The sequence below is a fragment of the Neomonachus schauinslandi genome, chromosome 16, assembly GCF_002201575.2.
Source record: "Neomonachus schauinslandi chromosome 16, ASM220157v2, whole genome shotgun sequence".
Lineage (NCBI taxonomy): Eukaryota > Metazoa > Chordata > Mammalia > Carnivora > Phocidae > Neomonachus > Neomonachus schauinslandi.
In genome coordinates, this window is record NC_058418.1 from 41,367,821 (window position 1) to 41,388,637 (window position 20,817).

The 20,817-nt window shown below is 54.7% G+C and overlaps 3 protein-coding genes across 4 annotated transcripts in view; all 3 read left to right on the top strand.

The window, feature by feature from the left end:
• Positions 1 to 578: 578 nt before the first annotated feature.
• Positions 579 to 11,885, top strand: EDC4 (enhancer of mRNA decapping 4). Of its 2 annotated transcripts, none has more exons than XM_044921960.1 (29): positions 579 to 840; positions 3,374 to 3,530; positions 3,864 to 3,975; positions 4,271 to 4,370; positions 4,637 to 4,826; positions 4,907 to 5,054; positions 5,141 to 5,245; positions 5,574 to 5,683; positions 5,773 to 5,856; positions 5,950 to 6,045; positions 6,135 to 6,237; positions 6,356 to 6,536; positions 6,629 to 6,701; positions 6,809 to 6,900; positions 6,979 to 7,166; positions 7,259 to 7,368; positions 7,457 to 7,613; positions 7,918 to 8,351; positions 8,436 to 8,540; positions 8,626 to 8,778; positions 8,868 to 8,904; positions 9,039 to 9,216; positions 9,331 to 9,486; positions 9,592 to 9,707; positions 9,806 to 9,971; positions 10,059 to 10,245; positions 10,344 to 10,563; positions 10,953 to 11,116; positions 11,351 to 11,885. In XM_044921960.1, exons 1-29 carry the CDS (start codon positions 756 to 758, stop codon positions 11,541 to 11,543), a joined length of 4,200 nt encoding a protein of 1,399 aa, XP_044777895.1. In that variant the 5' UTR covers positions 579 to 755; the 3' UTR covers positions 11,544 to 11,885. The 2 variants fall into 2 exon arrangements, with proteins under 2 accessions (XP_044777895.1, XP_021559220.1); XM_021703545.1 differs by having other exon boundaries at positions 7,460 to 7,613.
• Positions 11,886 to 12,284: 399 nt separating this feature from the next.
• On the top strand, positions 12,285 to 13,691 carry NRN1L (neuritin 1 like). Its single transcript, XM_021705618.1, has 3 exons — positions 12,285 to 12,375; positions 13,144 to 13,276; positions 13,406 to 13,691. The coding sequence occupies exons 1-3, from the start codon at positions 12,285 to 12,287 to the stop codon at positions 13,689 to 13,691; spliced, it is 510 nt and encodes a 169-aa protein (XP_021561293.1).
• A 4,461-nt stretch (positions 13,692 to 18,152) lies between these two features.
• PSKH1 (protein serine kinase H1) overlaps positions 18,153 to 20,817 on the top strand; it is a 25,825-nt gene continuing 23,160 nt past the window's right edge. The window contains exon 1 of the mRNA XM_021703534.1: positions 18,153 to 18,267. The gene's annotated coding sequence lies outside the window, so the exon portion shown is untranslated. The remainder of the gene's footprint in view (positions 18,268 to 20,817) is intronic.

Here is a 20,817-nt window from a genome sequence, read left to right on the forward strand (position 1 = left end):
TGCCTCTTACACCACCCTGTATAAAATCTGCAATACAGCTTCTTCCATGTACCTGTGCCTGAAATTTCTGCAATAAAGAGGTGTTTGTAAACTCTGGTTTCTTTCTTCCTGCCTGAGGGTGTCAGGCCTGGGTGGGCAGGGGATGCTGGGGGACATTAACAATGTGATGTTCATGGTTTGACCATCTCCCCTTGCAATTCCTCGGCTTATGATTCCCCTGAGACCTTGGGTTGCCCTGCCCCATTTCCCCAAAGGGAAACCTAGGCTCGTACCAATTCAGCTTCTTCCTTGGTAGGGTCTTAGGGACTGTAACCTGGGCGGTTGAGTTGATCCAGTTCCAGGCCCATCATGAGCCCATGTTCTGGGAATGGACATAGACTGGGCAGGATATCCTGAGCCGAATAGGGGTTTGGGCGGTCCAGTACGTGGACATTTGCTCTACCTCAGCCCTGAGGAACGCCCGTTGACCAAGGGGTCCAGGAGCAGCGAAGCTTCCGCCCCCCAGCCCGGAACCTTTCTTCTCCACCCCGCGCACGTTCCGGGAGCCGGCGCTCCGGCGGGCCGGAAGTGGAGGCGGTTGGTGGGGCCGGTGGGGTACACGGACGCGGCGCGGGCGGCGGTTTGCTGGCTGCGGGTGGACAGAGTCGAGTGACCGGTGTCCTGGTGTCTGGTCCCGGCAGGGCTGTGCGCGGCTGCACCGTGCGCGTCGGCAGCGAAACGAACGCGGCGCGGACAAGGCGCCCGCGGCTGGGCCTATGGCCTCCTCCTGCGCGAGCATCGACATCGAGGACGCCACGCAGCACCTGCGGGACATCCTCAAGCTGGACCGGCCCGCGGGGGGTGAGCCGGGACAGCGGGGGTGGGCCTTTGGCGAGCGGGCAGAAGGGCGGCGCGGACCTCAGGGTCCGCAGGTCCCTCAGGACCCATACCGCATCTTCCTGGCTGATGAGGTAAGACGAGGGTTGGAGCAGTAAATTCCTGAGCGTGCCCCACAAGGGTGCAGATCCCTTCTCATCCCGGTGCCAGGCCGTTGTGCCTCGTCCTTCAGCGTCTCTGCTGAAGGTGAGGTTCCTTCTTTCAATCCGCAGGGGCCCCTTCGTGTCCTGGCTCCAAGGTCTGAAGTGTTCCTGGGACTAGCTCAGGTTCCCCATCCTTATGCCATATAGTTCAGAGGCCTGGTCTGGGCCCTGTATGCCGAGTTCTGGGTCTAGACCTAAGCACTGTGCTGAGGAGCCACTGGTCACCCTCTGCAACTTGCCCTTCACTCTGGAATACAGACTCCAGGCCTGCTGTTCTAAAATTGATTTTCAGGAGGCAGGTGACCACCCCCGTTTTATGTCCTTTCTGGGATTAAAGCAAATCACAGACTGCACGGCCCTGATTGGATTAGGTTACAAACATCTGCAAGCACTAGTTTATATTTCCATTCATTTAGACTTTACATGGGCTTGCAGTGATACCTCAGAGCTGCTCCTGCCCTCAAAGAGCCCCCAGGACATAGAGAACTAATGAGGTTGTAATATAATGCTGTTGTCAATGAAAAAAAAAAAAAGGAGTAATTTGGTACTGTGATGGAAACAGGGTACTGAGGTTGGGGCTGGAGAGTGCCTGAGAACAGATTTGAGAGAGAAGACAATGTTCAGGCTAGGTGTTAATAATATGAACAGGTGATTCGGTGTCAGGAATGGCACTCTGCAAAGAAGAAATAGCATGTGTGAAGGCACCAGTTTCCTGACAGGTCTGGGGACCTGTGAAAAGTTGTAGTGGTTGAAAGACCAGCTGGTGATGGTGGTGTGGGGTATGCAGTGGCCACAGCTGAGAATTGGTGTTTCTTCAAACCCTGTTCTTAAACTTGCTGGGAGGCCCAAACTAGCTGCTTTTGAAAGCAGGCACTGGTGCTCACACTGGGTGGGTTTAGCTACCCCTTGCCACCTGGGGAAAATCCATCTGCTGCCTGAAACCACTGAGCACTTTGCCCCACACCTGGAGTCTGTGCTCCCTTTACTTGTGAGCTTGGCTTAGACCTCTCATGCTCATCAGCTCTGTGAAGACTAGAATGCTCAAAGGTTTGGTAGAGTCTGGCATGGCCAATATTTTGCAGATTGTTTGTCCTCGTGGTAGCCTGCCTGGGAGGGAGAGTGGCCAGCTTACCCCTGAGCAGCTAAAGTGTCTCTGATCCAAGTGAAGTGGCCTGGAGGTTTTCCACTTAATTCCTTATATGTTGATTGGTACTTAATTGCCCCATTTGCCAAATAGCTCTTTTTTATCTCCTCTGGAGGCACTGGAGGACCATGTCAGATGCCAGACTATTTTATGACTAGAAACTTGCCATGTTTTTCAGTGTGGAGCCCTAGTCTCCTTGTCACCTGGGAGTTTTAGGGTGGTATCCGAGCCTATGAGGGTGCTTGAAATAGCCAACGGCAAGCAACTGAAATGCCGCCTTTCCTGACTACACACCTTATCCTAGAGTTTCTCTCCATTGTCCAGCTCCTTCGTGTCCATTCTTTCTGAGGTTACCTGCCCAAGGTGGCTTCTTCTGAGCCATTTCTTTGAGGGGCTGGTTTCTTTCTTTCTTACTCCTACATCTTATCAGTGTCCTTTCATGCCTTGGGAGCCCATCTTCCCTTCTCTACCATCTGCCACTGTCTTGGTCTAGGACCTGGTATCTCTTACCTGGATTCTTAACTATCCTACATGCTGCTTTAGAGCAGTCATTCTTCTGGCCATAGCAGACCAGGTCACCTTCCCGTTTAAAACTCTGTGTGGCTCTCATTGCCACAGGGAGAATTTAAGCACCCAAGCTTCATATCTGAGACCTCTGTGGCTTGTCTTTCCTCCATCTTTCCTATGTTTGTGTGTTCCAGCCACACTGGCTCTGATGGACCTCCTTTTATGAAGTCTGTCCTGACCCTTCCCATGCTTTCCCTCAAGTACAGAGTCCCTCTGTGCTAATCTGGGCCTAAATATTAATTGGCTTCACAGGGTTCTTGATGGCTTTACTCCAAAAACATGCATGTCTTTGGTCCTTGCAGACATTGTGTCAACCATCAGTGTTTATGGAACAAAAGATGAACCAAGGGTACTCCTCCCCACTGACATGGCTCCCTGTTTTGTTTTGTTTTGTTTTTTAAGATTTTATTTATTTATTTGACAGAGAGAGCACAAGCAGGGGGAACCACAGAGGGAGAGGGAGAAGCAGGCTCCCCACTGAGCAGGGGACCCTGGGATCCTGACCTGAGCCAAAGGCAGACGCTTAACTGACTGACCCCCCAGGTGTCCCGAGGACCTCATGGTTCTTAAATGAAGTTCTGCAGGAGGAGAGGCCAGTGGGCAGGTGGAACAACCTCAACAGAGTGGACCTTTCTGTCCCCAGGTCCCAGTGCAGAGAGCCAGCGGCCATCTAATGCCTACAATGGGGATCTCAATGGGCTTCTTGTCCCAGACCCCCTCTGCTCAGGTGATGGTACTTCAGCAAACAAGCCTGGTCTCCGGGCCATGCCACCTATTAACCTTCAGGAAAAGCAGGTCATGTGAGTGTCTGGGAAATGGCAATGGTGGTATTGGGGTCCTTGGGGTGGTGTACTTAACCACATTATATTTGTACTAGGATGAGGGGCAAGGACAAGCTCAAGAGCTTGGGCTGGATCTGAAGTTTGGGCTTCCATTTTAGCATGGAAATAGGCCCATTACTAAGGAGGGAGGTGAGCAAAGGGAGCTGTGGGTATGGGGACCAGTGGACCAGGCAGAGTTGAGCATCTGGACTTGACACCTTCACCAGAGTCGTTGTATTCTCTCCCCCTTCCAACCCTGCCCATTGAGACTTTGCGGGAACAGGAGTCAAGCTTGTGCACCCCTCCCCCTAGCTGCCTCACAGGAGATGACAGCTCTACATGCATCGGGATTTTGGCCAAGGAGGTGGAGATTGTGGCTAGCAGTGACTCTAGCATCTCAAGCAAAGCACGGGGCAGCAACAAGGTGGGCACCACGACGTTGTGGCATGTATGGCGGATGCGGGCACATTAAGCCTCTCCCTCCCCTCCCATGCTGCCAGTTACTGTGATGATCACCTTGACAGGTAGTGTGCCTCAGTCTCAGGAAGCCAGGGTTAGCGGCCAAATCTCTGTGGGAATCTGGCCCCGAGAGTTGTGAATAGGTGGCTGGGCTCATACATGTGGCTCTCGTATCCCCAGGGATGCTGGAGATCAACTAGGCCCTGATAAATCTACCCTAGCCCTCAGCCTCTACGACCTTCTTCATCCTTTGTTCTCAGGTGAAAATCCAGCCTGTGGCCAAGTATGACTGGGAACAGAAATATTACTATGGCAACCTGATAGCTGTGTCCAACTCCTTCTTGGCCTATGCCATTCGGGGTGAGTAGGGGCAGGAGAGAGGAGGGAGGTGTTCTGCTAGAAGCCCCAGAGATGCAGATCCAGTGTCAGACCACTCAGCACACTCAGCTCTTAGGGTACAATAGAAGGCTTGTCTATCCTGCCTCCACCTCTGACAGGCCTTGGGGAGCTGAGGGGAAAACTGAGCTTGAGACTGGTAGTGGCAAAGAGGCAGGCAAGGGCAGGGCTTCTCTGCTGCTGCCCGGGCCTGGATACTTCCTCAGGACCTCCTGCTCTTCTGATTCCAGCTGCCAACAACGGCTCGGCGATGGTGCGGGTGATCAGTGTCAGCACTTCAGAGCGGACCCTGCTCAAGGGCTTCACAGGCAGTGTGGCTGATCTGGCCTTTGCACATCTCAATTCCTCACAGCTGGCCTGTCTGGATGAGGCAGGCAACCTGTTCGTGTGGCGCTTGGCTCTGGTTAATGGCAAAATTCAGTATCCTTTCTCTGGGGCGGGGTGGGGGCTACCAGACAAACCTCATCATCCACCTGTTTAGCCCTTAACACCGTGCTCAGAGAAGAGATCTTGGTCCATATCCAGCAGCCAGAGGGCACAGCACTGAACCACTTCCGCAGGATCATCTGGTGCCCCTTCATCCCGGAGGAGAGTGAGGACTGCTGTGAGGAGGGCAGCCCCACGGTGGCCCTGTTGCACGAGGACCGGGTGAGGGAACCAGGCATGGGGGGAGAGAAGGGTTCAGAGAAGCCATGGTGTGGGCAGGGGCTGAACACTCACCTTGTACCCTCCAGGCTGAGGTGTGGGATCTGGACATGCTCCGCGCCAACCACAGCACCTGGCCTGTGCGTGTCAGCCAAATCAAGCAAGGCTTCATCGTGGTAAAAGGCCACAGCACTGTAAGCCTGCCACTGACTGCCCCCCTGCCCTCCCCTGTTTCTTTATGCCCCTCATCTCTTCCTTGAACCTTCAGCTGCGCAGGCAACTTTACTGGCACTCTGCCCATGGGAACTCTGAACACAAAGTGACCCTTACCTATGGAGTGCACACCTAACCTGCTGAACCCTGCGAGGCTGGTCTTCTCTACAGCCCCTCATTTAGTGAGGCTTTGATACAGACATACACATCCACTGTGGGTCAGCTCAGCTCACTGCCATCCTCACCGGAGAAGGGCTTGCTCCCACCACTAGTCAGGTGGCAAAGCAAGGCTCTTTGGGTTCTTCCCAGTGCCTGAGTGAAGGGGCCCTCTCACCTGATGGGACTGTCCTGGCTACTGCAAGCCATGATGGCTTTGTCAAGTTCTGGCAGATCTACATTGAGGGGCAGGATGAGCCAAGGTAAGGCAGGGCCTGAGGGACCAAGACCCCCCCCGCCCCCAGGTGAGGACAAGATCATCCACTCATGTCCCTTGTCTGCCTCCTTGCAGGTGTCTGCATGAATGGAAACCTCATGATGGGCGGTCCCTTTCCTGCCTCCTGTTCTGTGACAACCACAAGAAACAGGACCCTGAGTGAGTGAGTGGGCAGGCAGGCGGGTAGAGGGCTGGACCTTGGTTCTCCAGTAAGGGGCCCAGCCAGCTATTCGATGCCTTGCTGCTTTGCAGAGTCCCTTTCTGGAGGTTCCTCATCACTGGTGCTGACCAGAATCGGGAGCTCAAGATGTGGTGCACGGTGTCCTGGACCTGCCTCCAGACCATTCGGTAAGCAGAGGCTGAGCAGGGGCAGCAGGGTGACAGATTGGGCTCTTTCCACTTTCTGTCTCATTAATCCTGCCTCCCCGGCCCCACAGCTTCTCCCCAGATATCTTCAGCTCAGTGAGTGTACCCCCCAGCCTCAAGGTTTGTCTGGACCTCTCAGCAGAATACCTTATTCTCAGCGACGTGCAACGGAAGGTAGGCTCTTGTGGGGACAGCCTGGGCAGAGCTGGTATTGTCAGGGAGGCAGGGGTGTTGGGCACAGCCCCAGCACTCCCAGCCTCTGAGCCCAGCTGTGAGTGTACTGTGTGTGCAGGTCCTCTATGTGATGGAACTGCTGCAGAACCAGGAGGAAGGCCGTGCCTGCTTCAGCTCAATCTCTGAGTTCCTGCTCACCCATCCTGTGCTGAGCTTCGGTATCCAGGTTGTGAGTCGCTGCCGACTGCGGCACACTGAGGTTCTGCCTGCCGAGGAGGAGAATGACAGCCTAGGGGCTGGTGAGCTGCTCAGGGTCAGGGAACATGTTTGTCTGTAGCGAAGTGTGGAGGCATAGAGGGCCAGGGCTTAGTTGCCCGCGCTGTCTTCGTAGATGGGACCCACGGAGCTGGTGCCATGGAGTCTGCAGCCGGTGTGCTCATCAAACTCTTTTGTGTGCATACTAAGTGAGTGTGTTGGGGAATCTCACCTGTGCACTGTCTGTGCCCCTCCCCACCCTACTGATGTTGGCCTCTTTGAGCTCTCTCCCATGCTCACCCTTCTCTGCCTGTAGGGCCTTGCAGGATGTGCAGATCCGTTTCCAGCCGCAGTTGAACCCTGATGTGGTGGCCCCGCTCCCCACCCACACTGCCCATGAGGACTTCAGTGAGTGAGGTGTAAGAGGGAGGCAGGTTAGACTGACCAGGGTCTGAGATCTGACTCAAGTGGCAGCTTTCCCCACAGCATTTGGAGAGTCTCGACCTGAACTGGGCTCTGACGGCCTGGGGTCATCTACCCAAGGCTCCCAGCCCGACCCCCGACGCATAGTGGAGCTGCCTGCGCCCGCTGACTTCCTCAGTCTGAGCAGTGAGACCAAGCCCAAGCTGATGACACCTGACGCCTTCATGACACCTAGCGCCTCCCTGCAGCAGGTGTGCTGGGGGAGGGGTGTGGGGCGCAGGGCAGGGGGCCCCCGGACCGCCCCACGTGCAGGCCACAGCCTTACTCTCCTGCATCTCCCCAGATCACTGCGTCCCCCAGCAGCTCCAGCTCCAGCTCCAGCCCCAGCTCCTCCTCTCTTACAGCTGTGTCTGCCATGAGCAGCGCCTCAGCTGTGGAGCCGTCCTTGCCCAGGTGAAGCGACGGTCAGAGTTGGGGGATGGCGGGGGCTGGTGCCAGGTGATGCCAAGCTCTGGCTGCTACACCTCCACCTTCCTGCCAGCAGGCCGCCTGAGGAGCTGACCTTGAGCCCCAAGCTGCAACTGGATGGCAGTCTGGCGCTGAGCAGCAGCAGCGGCCTGCAAGCAAGCCCACGCAGCCTCTTGCCCAGCCTGCTCCCAGGGCCAGCTGACAAACTGACTCCCAAAGCACCTGGGCAGGTGTGTGTGTGGGTGTGTATGAAGTGCAGGGTGGCAGGTATGTGGTAGTGGGAAGCTTGGTGGCACTTTCCTCCCACAGCACCTGAAGTCTTTCCCTGAGGTCATCCCAGCCTCCCCTGTTCCCTGGAGGGCAGCTTCTCAGCCTGTATCCATCCCCACCTCCTCTCCTCCTGGGCTGGGGCTGTGGGAGTTTTGACCTGAATCCCCCTTCTCCACTGTCCCGTCGCTGCAGACGTCAGGCCTCTTCTGTGTGCCCCCCACCCCCACACCCCACCACCTAAGCCCTGTCTTTGCTCCGCCTCAGGTGCCTACTGCTGCCTCTGCACTGTCCCTGGAGCTACAGGAAGTGGAGCCCTTGGGGCTACCCCAGGCTTCTCCCAGCCGCACCCGCTCCCCTGATGTTATCTCCTCAGCTTCCACTGCCCTGTCCCAGGACATCCCTGAGATCGCCTCTGAGGCCCTGTCCCGTGGTTTTGTCTCCTCTGCTCCTGAGGGTCTTGAGCCAGACAGTATGGCCTCAGCTGCCTCAGCGCTACACCTGCTGTCCCCACGGCCCCGGCCGGGGCCCGAGCTTGGCTCCCAGCTTGGCCTGGATGGAGGCCCTGGGGATGGGGATCGGCATAGTACCCCTTCCCTTTTGGAGGCAGCATTGACCCAGGAGGCCACAGCCCCTGACAGTCAGGTCTGGCCTACGGCACCAGACATTACCCGTGAGACCTGCAGCAGCCTAGCAGAGAGGTGAGGAACCTGGGAGGGGAACGTGTGCTGGTGGGAGGGGTTTCAGGTAGAGTCATCCGCTGTTGAGTTGGCCTGTTCCTTCAGTCCCAGGAATGGCCTCCAGGAGAAGCACAAGAGCCTAGCCTTCCACCGCCCACCTTATCACCTGCTGCAGCAGCATGACAGCCAGGACGCCAGTGCTGAGCAAAGGTGGGTACCACCCTACACTGTTCCTCTCATGAGGGAGGGCCCGCAAGTGGGTTGGGGCTGATTTTTCTCTCTCCCCTTTTCACAGTGACCATGACGATGAGGTGGCTAGCCTTGCCTCTGCCGCAGGAGGCTTTGGCGCCAAAGTTCCCCCTCCACGGCTACCGGCCAAGGACTGGAAGACCAAGGGTTCTCCTCGAGCCTCACCCAAGCTTAAGAGAAAGGGCAAGAAAGATGACGGGTAGGGGGTGGGGTCCTGTGGCCCAGGAGAGGGGTGGTCCTCCGGCTGCCCTGCGTGACATGGCCTGAGGTGCTTCTTGTCCATGGCAGGGATTCGGCTGTGGGATCCCGGCTCATGGAGCACCAGGTAAGTGAAGTAACGGCCTTTCTATTTCTGGGACTTCTCCCTGTGAGGATGGGGGAGAGCTCTGGGCCATTCCCTGGTCTGGTGCGTGGGAATGTATGGGGCAGGCATCACCTGCCTGTCGGTGCTCTTGGCAGGTGGCAGAAGCTCCTGAGGACTGGCCAGCACTGATCTGGCAACAGCAGAGGGAGCTGGCAGAGCTGCGGCACAGCCAGGAAGAATTGCTGCGGCGTCTTTGCAGCCAGCTTGAAGGCCTGCAGAGCACTGTAACGGGCCACGTAGAACGCACCCTGGAGTCACGGCATGAGCAGGAGCGTATCCTTACGGGTCATGGCCCGGCATGGCATAGGGGTGGGGACGGCAGCAGCATTCTTGGCCCAGGAAGGGATGTGGGACCTGCCCCAGGCCTATTCCTTAGCTACAGTGCAGAGCGGCGGCTGGAGCGGGCACTGGCTGAGGGGCAGCAGCGGGGTGGGCAGCTGCAGGAGCAGCTGACCCAACAACTGTCCCAGGCACTGTCTTCGGCTGTAGCTGGGCGGCTGGAGCGCAGCCTGCGGGATGAGATCAAGAAGACAGTGCCTCCGTGTGAGCTGGGCGTGGAGACTTCTGGGTGGGCCAGGTGGGAGTGGGGCTTCCTGTCTGCCAAGCTGCCTTTTGTGGCTCCACCTATTCCTCCTGGTCCTGCCACAGGTGTCTCCAGGAGCCTGGAGCCAGTGACAGGCCAGCTGAGCAGCTCAGTGGCCACCAAGCTCACAGCCGTGGAGGGTAGCATGAAAGAGAGTATCTCCAAGCTGCTAAAGTCCAAGGTGCTATAGGGCCTGAGATGCGGGAGGTTGGTGGTTGGTGGGCCTGGTCATGCCAACTTGGGCTTAGCCTTTCAACTCAGACCTCCCTCTACCCCCAGAACCTGACAGATGCCATTGCCCGAGCAGCTGCAGACACGTTACAGGGGCCGATGCAGGCCGCCTACCGTGAAGCCTTCCAGAGTGTGGTGCTGCCGGCCTTTGAGAAGAGCTGCCAGGCCATGTTCCAGCAGATCAATGATAGCTTCCGACTGGGCACGCAAGAGTGTGAGTGGGGTCATATGCCTCACGGTGCGAGGGGCTGCCCCTCTCTCCCCTACCATCCCTCTCATGGCCTCTGTGGTCGCCTTCCAGACTTGCAGCAGCTGGAGAGCCACATGAAGAGCCGGAAGGCGCGAGAACAGGAGGCACGGGAGCCTGTGTTGGCCCAGCTGCGGGGCCTGGTCAGCACACTGCAGGGCGCCACTGAGCAGATGGCGGCCACCGTGTCCAGCAGCGTCCGGGCTGAGGTGCAGCACCAGCTGCATGTGGCTGTGGGCAGGTGTGTGGTATTGGGCAGGGTATTGGGCAAGGTGCCGGGTTTGGAAAGTGCCAGACCAGACTTCCTGTCTACCTCATCTTCCTCACTTCCCTTTGCAGCCTGCAGGAATCCATTTTAGCACAGGTACAGCGCATCGTTAAGGGCGAGGTGAGTGTAGCCCTCAAGGAGCAGCAGGCCACCGTGACATCTAGCATCATGCAGGCCATGCGTTCAGCTGCTGGCACGCCTGTCCCCGCTGCCCACCTCGACTGCCAGGCCCAGCAAGCCCATATCCTGCAGCTGCTGCAGCAGGGCCACCTCAATCAGGCCTTCCAGCAGGTATGCCAGGCAGTAGGTCCAGGTAGGGTCAGGCGTCTCCTGACAGGGCCCACATACCATACCCTACCTGCCAGGCTTTGGGTGGTCTGGCCCCAGTACACTATTCTTGATTCTCTTTGGCTTCAGGCCATTTCCCCTTCTTTCCCCTCTGCCTGGACCCTTTCGAAATTTCTACCTCTGCTTACCTTGCTTCATGACCACTCCTCTTAGGAAACCTTTCCTGATCCCCCAGAGTAACAACACAGTTCTCTAGTACTGTCTCTGGGCTCCTGAGCATCCCCCCTCTGGAGCCCTCAGTACCCTCCTCTGGTCATCCTCACCCGAACCACACGGCCAGACAAGCAGGTATTCCCTTCTGACCTTAACTATAAACACTCTTCTCTCCCTAGGCCCTGACAGCTGCTGACCTGAACCTGGTGCTGTATGTGTGTGAAACTGTGGACCCAGGGCAGGTTTTTGGGCAGCCACCCTGCCCACTCTCCCAGCCTGTGCTCCTTTCCCTCATCCAGCAGCTGGCCTCTGACCTTGGTACTCGAACTGACCTCAAGCTCAGGTGAGTGGACTCGGGGATCAGGAGACAGGCTGGGGTGCAGGTGGAGGAGCAGTCCAAGCAGAGACTCCTGCCTGACTCTGCTTCCTAATTTTTTCCACCAATCCCCTCTGTCCCCATCTATCTCCGACTTTGAGCTCCCCGCTTTGTCAGCAGTCCTTCTGGGCCTCAGTGCCACCAGGGGGCGCTCCCATCTGCTGGAGCCCACCTTTATCCTGTCCCTTTCTTCCACCACAGCTACCTGGAAGAGGCTGTGATGCACCTGGACCACAGTGACCCCATCACTCGGGACCACATGGGCTCCGTCATGGCCCAGGTGCGCCAGAAGCTCTTCCAGTTCCTGCAGGCTGAGCCACACAACTCACTTGGCAAAGTGGCCCGGCGTCTCAGCCTCATGCTGCACGGCCTTGTAACCCCTAGCCTCCCTTAGCTAAGCCTGCCTTGCCCAGGGGTGGGGAGGCACTGAAGGCCAGCAGACAGGCCTAGGGCAAAAGCAGGGTCATGTCTACTCTTTTACCTGCTCAGGCTCCCACCTCGGGGGTGTTTGAGGGGAGAGCACCGGCTGTGGTCTATAGGCTGTGGTAACCAGCAGGTTTAGGCTGGGCCCAGGGTGGGTATTGTGCCTTCTTGGGTTCTGCCATGCCTGGAGCATGACCCCTGAGATCATGACACCACTTGAGTTGAATTTTCCATGTTCCTTTTTACCTCCGATTTGGATCTTTTTGTTTTTGAAAAACATTGAGAAATTCAATTAAATGCTTTTGGAATAAAATGGAGTATGTGTGTGCTTTTGGTGTACCTTTGATAAGGACCTTTGTTCTCTCTCCCCTCTCTCTTCCCTTTGTGGAGCTCTGCCTAGGCTAACCCAGGTGCCTGGACACCCACCCTCATCTGCACAGCTGCCTTCCCAGATCCCCTCTCCATCTCTGAGACAAGGGCCCTGGGGTCAGCTCTGCAGTTGCCTGTGTCCCCAGCTCTTCTCTCTGGGGTCCCTCCCCTCCTTCCCGGTCTGGGTACTGGGGCGGGGCCGCCAGCTGGCCTTGGGCCCCGCCCCCGGCTCCCATCCAATCACAATCCCTTCTTCCGGGGGCTGGGCCGAAGGGCTGAGCTTCCAAGCTGCTTCCAAGCTGCTAGCTCCAGCACTAGGCTCCCAGCCGGGGATGATGCGGGGATGATGCACAGCTATTGCTCCTGTCAGCACCGCCAGAGACTGCCCCGACCTTCCGGTGTGCTGGGGCTGTTGCTGCTATTGCTACCACTTGGTGAGTGCGGGAGTGCTGGACCCAGCTTGGCGGCTGGCAGGCACACCCTCTTCCCGGTCTAGGTATAGGGCGTGTGAGAGCTGAGGCCCAGCCTTCCTGAACCCTGGGAACCAGGCTGGAGAGGAGGTGCGAGGGCTTCAGGGAGCGGATAATACGTGCCAGTGGCTTCAGGATGCAAAATGGGCATGAACTGACACCTAGTCAAGCGGAAAGGACCCCAAAATTCCACATTGCCCATTCTGGTAAAGGGAGACCTGGGCTCTTGTGAGACCCCCTAGACCAGCCATGGGACCCCTGAGGCCCTCTCTTAGGGTCTGACCTGGATTCTGGCCCCACCTATCCTGCTCTATCTGGCTGAGAACACCTGTCTTTGGGGATGGGGTGGGATGGCCAAGTAAGCTTGTCCAGCCTGCAGGACAGTTAAGGGAGCCCATAGCCCTGGACCCTGCCCCTCTTCTCTGTGTCCTGACTCGTTCACTTGGACCATCCTCACCTGACCTGTCACCCTAGAAGCTCAGAGAAAGAGCCAACCCCTTGGGACAAGACACCTCCTTCCCCCCGCTCTCCACATATCCTGTCCGGGTTGTGCCCAGAGGGGAGCCAGTGCAGGTGGATCCCCAGACATGCCCGTTGGTTCCCGTGGGTGCCTCTGTTTCACGCTGAGTCACGTCCCCCAAGCATACCAAGGTAAACAAGCCCCCAGGGGCTTGGCCATGAAGGGGGGCAGGGCGGCTCGTCCTATCAAACACTCTCCACCCCCACCCCTAGTCCTTGCATCTCCCCTGGCAGCAGCTGCAACGGGCCGAGGGGGCTGTGACACCATATACCAGGGCTTCGCGGAGTGTCTCATCCGCTTGGGGGACGGCATGGGTCTTGGAGGCGAGCTGGAGACTGTCTGCAGGTAAGAGCAGGTGTGAAGACAGCCACCTAACTGTGGGACCCCCCACCACCCTGGGGCCTGAACCTTTCCCTTCCCATTACAAAAACCTCTTTGCCCCACCAAATTATCCTAACCCCAAGTCTTTAACAGGTCTTGGAATGACTTCCACATCTGTGCCTCCCGAGTCCTGTTGCACTGCCCAGAGGAGGCCACCGCTGTGTGGGAGTCACTACAGCAAGAAGCTCGCCGGGCCGCACACCCGGATAACTTGCATGCTCTGTGCGGCACCCCTGTGCGTATTAGGGAGCATGGCACAGGCCCTGAGACCAACCAGGAGACGCTGCAGGCAAGAGCATCTGCACCCACCCCCACCCCGACACCCCCGCTGCTGGTGGCTGCTCTGGCGCTTGCCTGCCTCCTGGGGCCTCTGGCCTAGCCAGTTTGGTGGAGTAGCAGCACCCCTGCCTCCTACCGGGGCTCTGCAGAGTGCTCTTGGCTTTCATTAAAGGTATTTATGTTTGTACTAAGCTCTTTCCTTTCCTCTGGCCAGAGCCAGCCCCGCTTGGTTGGGGCGGAGCCTCCAGAAGCTGATCCCCAGGGATGGATGGGCGGGGCCCATGGCCACCACAGGGGACTCAATCTTTCTACTTACAGACACTCATTTCCCAGGGCTGGCTGTGCAGTTTTCCATTGTGTGCAGGTTCCAGGAGCTCTGGTGGTGACCCGAAATCTTCCGGAATGCACAGCCTTCCTCTGTTCTCCTGGGCTGGCATTTCTACCTCCTGCCTGCCCCTCCTATTTTGGCCCCATGGGCATGTGAGGGGGTGAAGTGTCCCACCCCGCCCCCACCCCCCTTGAGCCAGTTCACCACCATCCCCAGGTTCGTTCTGGCCTCCACGTTCCTGCCATCTCTGCTAACTACCATCTTGGCCTTCAAGACAGATTAAGTGCTTTTTCTTCTCCCTCTCCGGGGTCCTGGTCTATCTGAGGGGAACCTGTTCCAGAAGGTGGGGAGTCCATGTTGGGGTCTATATTCAAGTCCCTGAGGTGACCTGGAACTGCAGAAACTGGGGTCCTGATGAGGGTTCCTCTGGCCTCTGCTGTACCTTGTTCTTTGAGAAGAGGTATGCACTGTGAAGTCGATAATCCCAGAAGACGTTCTGGGAGCATGGAATGAGTATGTGGTGTGTGAGGAAACCCTGTTCATCCTGGTGGAGAAGAGCAAGAATCTGCATGGGCAGAATCCTGAGGGAAGGAGGAATCCTTAGAGAGGGTGAAACCCTCTCTCAATCAGTCCTCCACCACCACCTCTAGGACCTTACCCCAAGCCACCACCCCATGACTTGTGTGGGCAGTGCCATGGCCTCACTGACTTCTGCTCTCATTCCCTCTGCTTTATCCCCCCCCTTTTTTTTAATTTAGAACCGATTCCGATGTTAAAGCTCCTTTTCATTGTCTATGAGGCCCTGCATAAGCCAGCTCTGCCCACAGTTGATTCAGTCCACTCCTGCGACTCCCCTCTGTCTGAGCATGGAGCAGGAATCTACCTACTCAACAGTCCTTGGCATCAGGGGAGGCTTCAGGGAAGGCATGTGATGGGGGGTGATAGAGGAGGTCAGGATGTGAGACTTACAGGTGGTGGAAGAGAGATGGGGCTGAGTTGGAGAGGGCTTTACAAGAGGAGCCCAAAGGAATCAGGGTAGGAATCTAGAGCTTAGCAGACTAGGTTTACACTAAAACCCCCCATGCTGGGGGGGTACTGCCTCCAGGACAGAATCAGGCCTAATTGAACCCTTGTTTGGCTCCAGGGTGACAGGTGCCTCCAGAGACCTCCATCCTCGTGTATAGGAGCCCTACTTCATCCATTCTTCCCAAACACCGTCCCATTCCAGTTAGCTCAGATACCTCAGTCAACTCTCTCTGCCCTACCTTTGTTCCTCTGCTTCATTCACCTGTACTTTCATCTCCACTTCTATCTCCCAACCAGTCATTTTTTTTTTAAAGATCTGGGTTTATTTATTTATTTTTTAAAAGATTTTATTTATTTGACAGAGAGAGATACAGCGAGAGAGGGAACACAAGCCGGGGGAGTGGGAGAGGGAGAAGCAGGCTTCCTGCTGAGCAGGGGGCCCGATGTGGGGCTCGATCCCAGGACCCCGGGATCATGACCTAAGCCGAAGGCAGAAGCTTAAAGACTGAGCCACCCAGGTGCCCCTTCCAACCAGTCATTACCCATCTTCTCACATCACCTAAAGGAGAAAGTTCAGGAGAAAATCCTTCCCACATCTGCCCCACTTTGACCACCAGAATTTTCCAAAAGGAAAGGCCAGGCTTTTATCCCTTTGGGTCTTTTTTTTTTTTTTTTTTTTTTTTTTGACAGAGAGAGAGAGAGTGCACAAGCAGGGGGAGCAGCAGAGGGAGAGGGAGAAGCAGGCTCTGCTGAGCAGGGAGCCCAACGGACGCGGGGCTTGATCCCAGGACTCTGGTATCAGACCAGAGTGGAAGGCAGACGCTTAACTGAGTTACCCAGCCCTTCCCCGCTTTGGGTCTTTGTACATTTATTCTCTGTACTCAGAATGCCCTTCCCCATATCCTCCTGGTGAACTCCTTTTCTTGCTCAGTATCACTTCCTTCCTAATCCTGACTCCAAACCTGAATCAGAAGCCTCCTACAGGTCCACACAGCTCCCCAGTTGTCTTCTCAGTACTGATAACACTGGCTTACCACTGTCTGGGTCCAGGTCAGAATTCTCCACTCTGGACTCCCCAAACATCCTCTTTATGTCTCTAGCACACAACTTAGGGCTGGGTATAAAGAGTACACTTGTAGAAGTGTGTGGAATCAAAGACAGAAACTCTAAGCCCAACATAGAAAGTATTATAGTCAGTAAGAGCTTGGATTGAGAATGACCTCAGCATGGAGGATGTGTCATTTGGGGCAGCCCCCTTACCTAGCTTGGGCATACTTTGGGAAGGATGATGCTGGGAATCCAGACCCTGAAAGTCTTCTCACAGCCCCTCTTGGTGGGTAGCCAGGAGCAGCCTGCTTCCAGGAGCAGGGGCTCAACTGCTTTGGCCAGCCATCAGGGGGATTACCATCCTCCTGCTGTGACCTACTTTACCCTGGTTTTTGCTAAGTCCCTGCTCTTCCCTGGAATTGATCGACCTGGAGTGTGTGCATGGGGGTGGGGACAGAATCTGCTTTCTGGCCAGGGGCTTAAGAGCTTTGTATCTTTTATCCCAGAACTGAAGGAGAGGGGTGGGCTGATAGCCAGACTGGGCCCTGGACACATCTGCCCAGGCCAGAGCATAATGGTGATGGTGTGTCTCACATTTACAGCTCTGTGGACATGGAATAGCTTATTGCTCAGGGGAGAGACGGGGCGCTGAATGTCCTGAACCCAGTCCCTCTGCATCAACATACCTCTTCATCTCAGGACCCTGTGTTCTTTGCCAGAGTCCAGACCAGCATCTGCCAGTAGCAAGGGCTCAATAAATACTTGTTGGATTTGCTGAATGTCTGTAAAATTGGGGTGTTGTGTGTGAGTTTCTAAGCCCCACCAACCCTAGAATTCCATATTACTTTTAACCTTCACAACAACTCTGTGGGGTCAGGATTATGATCCCCATAAAACATAAGAAAAATAAGGCTTGAGGAGAAGAGTCTTGCCTAAGGTTACACAGCTGTGAAAGTGTCAGAGCTTGGGATATGATCCCAGGTTTGTTTGACCCCAAAGTCATGCCCTTAATCACTAGACTTTTGGAAGTGACTTTTTTGGGGGGGGGTGGGGGAGCAACGATTTTTTAAAGGTGTTTTTTAATTCTTAATTTTTTAAAATTTAAGTTCAATTAACCAACACACAGTACATCATTAGTTTCAGATGTAGTGTTCAACAATTCATCAGTTGCGTATAACACCCAGTGCTCATCACATCATGTGCCCTCCTAATGCCCATCACCCAGTTATTCTGCCCCACCCACCTCCCAAAGGTGTTTTTTTTAAATAAAATTTTTTATGAAACTCTGCTATGTAAAACAGACCATGATGTTTTATTACTTTTAATTTATTTTTAGGTTTAAAGTATAACATTAGCTTATAAGTCAATTAAAGATAATTTCATGTATGAAGTAAATAATATTTTAACAAATGAACCGACAGAAATGAGGTAGATGGAAGGAGGTTAGAATGCCCTTATTACCTCCGGCATCTACTTTTTCCCCCTGTAATTTGGGTTTATTGTAAAGTAATGAGATAATTCTGATCTTCTAGAGATGTCTTAATGGTAACAATTTTTTTTAATCTACTTGATTTGCAGTCTCAGAATACACTTAAATTCAATAACGAATTAAAACAAAACAAAATTAGTTTAAAACAAAAAACCGTTACTCCGATGTTAGCCCAAGACTCACTTCACCTTCACTGATCCTCAAGTTAACCATTTGCAACTCCACTGTGATGCAGGCCAAATTTAACACTTCTGAGGGCCTCAATTATTTTAACTGCAGTAAAAAAAAGTGATTTGCTAATGAAATTTAAATCGATCCTTTGCGGAGGCACTGCCAAAAACTTCTGTTGAAACGCACTACGTCCCCACCTTTGCACTACAGGGCGTCCTTCTGCCCTAACCAGAAATTTGACAGTTTCTTCCTACTCCCCCGGTAGGAAGGTCCCTCCCCGTGCCCTATAGTGGAGGTACTTTCAGGGTTACTTAGACTCACCCAAGGGAAAGAGTAAGTTCCCGCTTCGAAGGCGTTGATTGGCAGGCCACGCTCTGAGCCGCGATTAAACGCGTAGCCAGTCTCTCCCGAGGTCCTCCCCCTCCCCGCCCCAAGGGCGGCCTGGGTTTGTTTTGGCGTAAAGCGCGCGCTGTGATGACGTCACGACGCTGACGCCCGAGGATGGCGGCGGCGGCGGTGGCGGCGGTGGCGGCGGCGGTGGCGGCGACCCTGTCCGCGGTCCGGAGAGGGTCGGCACAGCCGCCGAGACGCCGAAGACCCCGCCGTCCGCGCGAGGTGAGGCGGCCTGGCCCAGGGCGACGGCCCGACGGGCGGGAGGGGCTAACGCCCTGCGGCCACGGTCGCTTCCTGGCGCCCTGGGCCTATTCCTGCCCAGCCTGGAGCCTTCGGCCGGAGCCCGGTGTGCCGGGGCCTACGGGACTGGGGAGCAGGCCAGGCGATGGCTGCTAGGGATCCCTGGTGTTCGAGGCTGGATGGGCCTCAAAACATGCTGCTGTGCTGGGTAGCCCGTCTCTGGGGCCTCGTGGGCCTGGTGGACGTGGTCAGCTTCCCTGCCTGCTGTTCAGCCAGCCGGCGTCGGTCAGGGTGAACTAAGCAGATTATCCTCACTGCCTTCTCGTGTCCGGCACCTACTTCACACCCCTGCTTTGCGACTGAACGCTAGCAGTTGTCGGGGCAGCTGGTCGCTTTCGTGTTCAGGCTGGGAAAAAGCAGGCTTGAGAGTAGCCGCGTTGCTTGCTCCGCAAGCCATCATCCTTCAGCTTATAAGAGGAAGCCCAGCTCCCCACGCTCACTCCCCCGCCACGAAGCTGCTGAAGTGATAATTCCCACCTGAAAATTTGATTAAGTCCTTCACTGCCTGAAACTGGATCCCTGGTGCCTACAGGATGAAGTCCAAGCTTCATAGCAAGGCGTTCAGGGCTCTTCATAATCTGGTAGAGGCCTAATCCGGAAGTCAACACCTGGGCACTTCTGCCCTCTGTTAGGGCACGTGAGCCCGCTGTGCTCGGTGTTTTAATACCCTTGTACTTTAGATATGCATTTTGTAATACTCTTCTTTAGCCCCACCCCCAATCACCAGAATGGAAAATTTACATCTGTCCTTTAAAATCCACCTTAGATTTCATTTCCTTTTCCAAGGGAAAAGCCTTCCTTGCTTCACATGTAACCATTGGCTCCTCTGTACTTTTATTCATGTGACTACTGTTGAGTATATCATGTTGTGTCACTCGATGGTGGGTCTGGGTCTCCTGTCTGCATTTGAGTGTCTGGCGTAAAGTAAGAGCTGAATGGACTGGGATAGGTTGCTGGTTTAAGACTAGGAACAGGTTCACTGTATTATTGAGTCCCTGTCAGGGGCCAGGATCTGACATGAGGACAGCAAATGGGTATCTCCTGTTTGCACATGCACATATATTCATGTGGTAGGTGGTGCAGCCTTGTCAACTTTGGTGGTCTAAAATCTCTTGTGGTAGTTTTTCAAGATAGAAATTCAAGAATCTCACTCTCTGATATTTGGATTCAGAAGATCTGGAATCTGGTAGGAATCTGTTTTGAAAAAAACACCTCAGGTGACTTTACTCTGCTCCCTGGTTGAACATCTTTGTCATTGCACTAGGAATCTGTTGTGTCTTCTTTGTCCAGTGGGAAGGGCTAACTGTGCGGTGTAGTCTCATTGCCCATACTTGGGAAGGCACTGTGATTTGCTGGTTTGGAGTCAGAAAGGGCTTGGATTTATGGGCTTTGGAGTCAGAAAGACTTGGATTCAGTTCTTGTTTGTGAGATCTTGAGGTCCTTTGAGCCCGATTTTGCTCATTCCAAAATAGCAATTATCATGCCTACTGTGTGTGGTTGCACAGAGGAGTGAGAGTGCACACAAGATGCTTAACACAGGGGCGCCTGGGTGGCTCAGTCGTTAAGCGTCTGCCTTTGGCTCAGGTCATGATCCCAGGGTCCTGGGATCGAGCCCTGCATTGGGCTCCTTGCTCGGCGGGAAGCCTGCTTCTCCCTCTTCCACTCCCCCTGCTTGTGTTCCCTCTCTCGCTGTGTCTCTCTCTGTCAAATAAATAAAATCTTAAAAAAAAAAAAAAAAGATGCTTAACATAGTTGGAACTCGGGAAATAGAAGCCACTGTTAGTACTAATGACTGTTTTTCCCAGAGTGTGTCCCTTGTCAAAAGGAGATCTCAGGAAGCCTATTTGCTCTCCAGACTGAGCCTCATGTAGGAAGCTGCCTTATATGACTTCCTCGAGGTAATTTCTGCATATCAAGGAAAGCTCTGACAAAACTGTGCTTCTACTCAGGGCAGTTGCACTTGGTCATTCCTCTAGAAGAGATTTGGAATGCTGATTCCCTAGAGGGTGGGTTTGCTGCATAAGCACTTTGTCCCCTTCTAGTTGCAGTTCCTTTGCTTGTTAAGTTGTATAAATGAGCTAAAGTGCAGCTCTCAGGAAACCTGTTTGCCTCTGACCCTGAGCTAGAGTTGCACCTCACCTGGAATGGAATACCCCTGCAGATCCTACTGTCCATGGAATCTGAACTAGATACGGGGGATCTTTGTCAGTCACAGTTCATAGTTAAATGAGTGAGGCTTTGGTTTGGCCTTCTGTCTTATAAGTGTTAGGGTGTTCTTTGGGCAATTTTATCCTCTTCAGAGCTTCCCGACTGTGTGATATGAATGAGCTATAGGTGTGCCAAAGTATTGAAGCCTTAAGCTTCCAGATAGCCCAGAACAGCTTCCCCCCTCAACCCCAGGGTGCACAGAGAAAAATCAGAGAAGTACAGCCCTGGAGGAACGGAAGCAATTCTGCTTGTTGAGAACTAGAG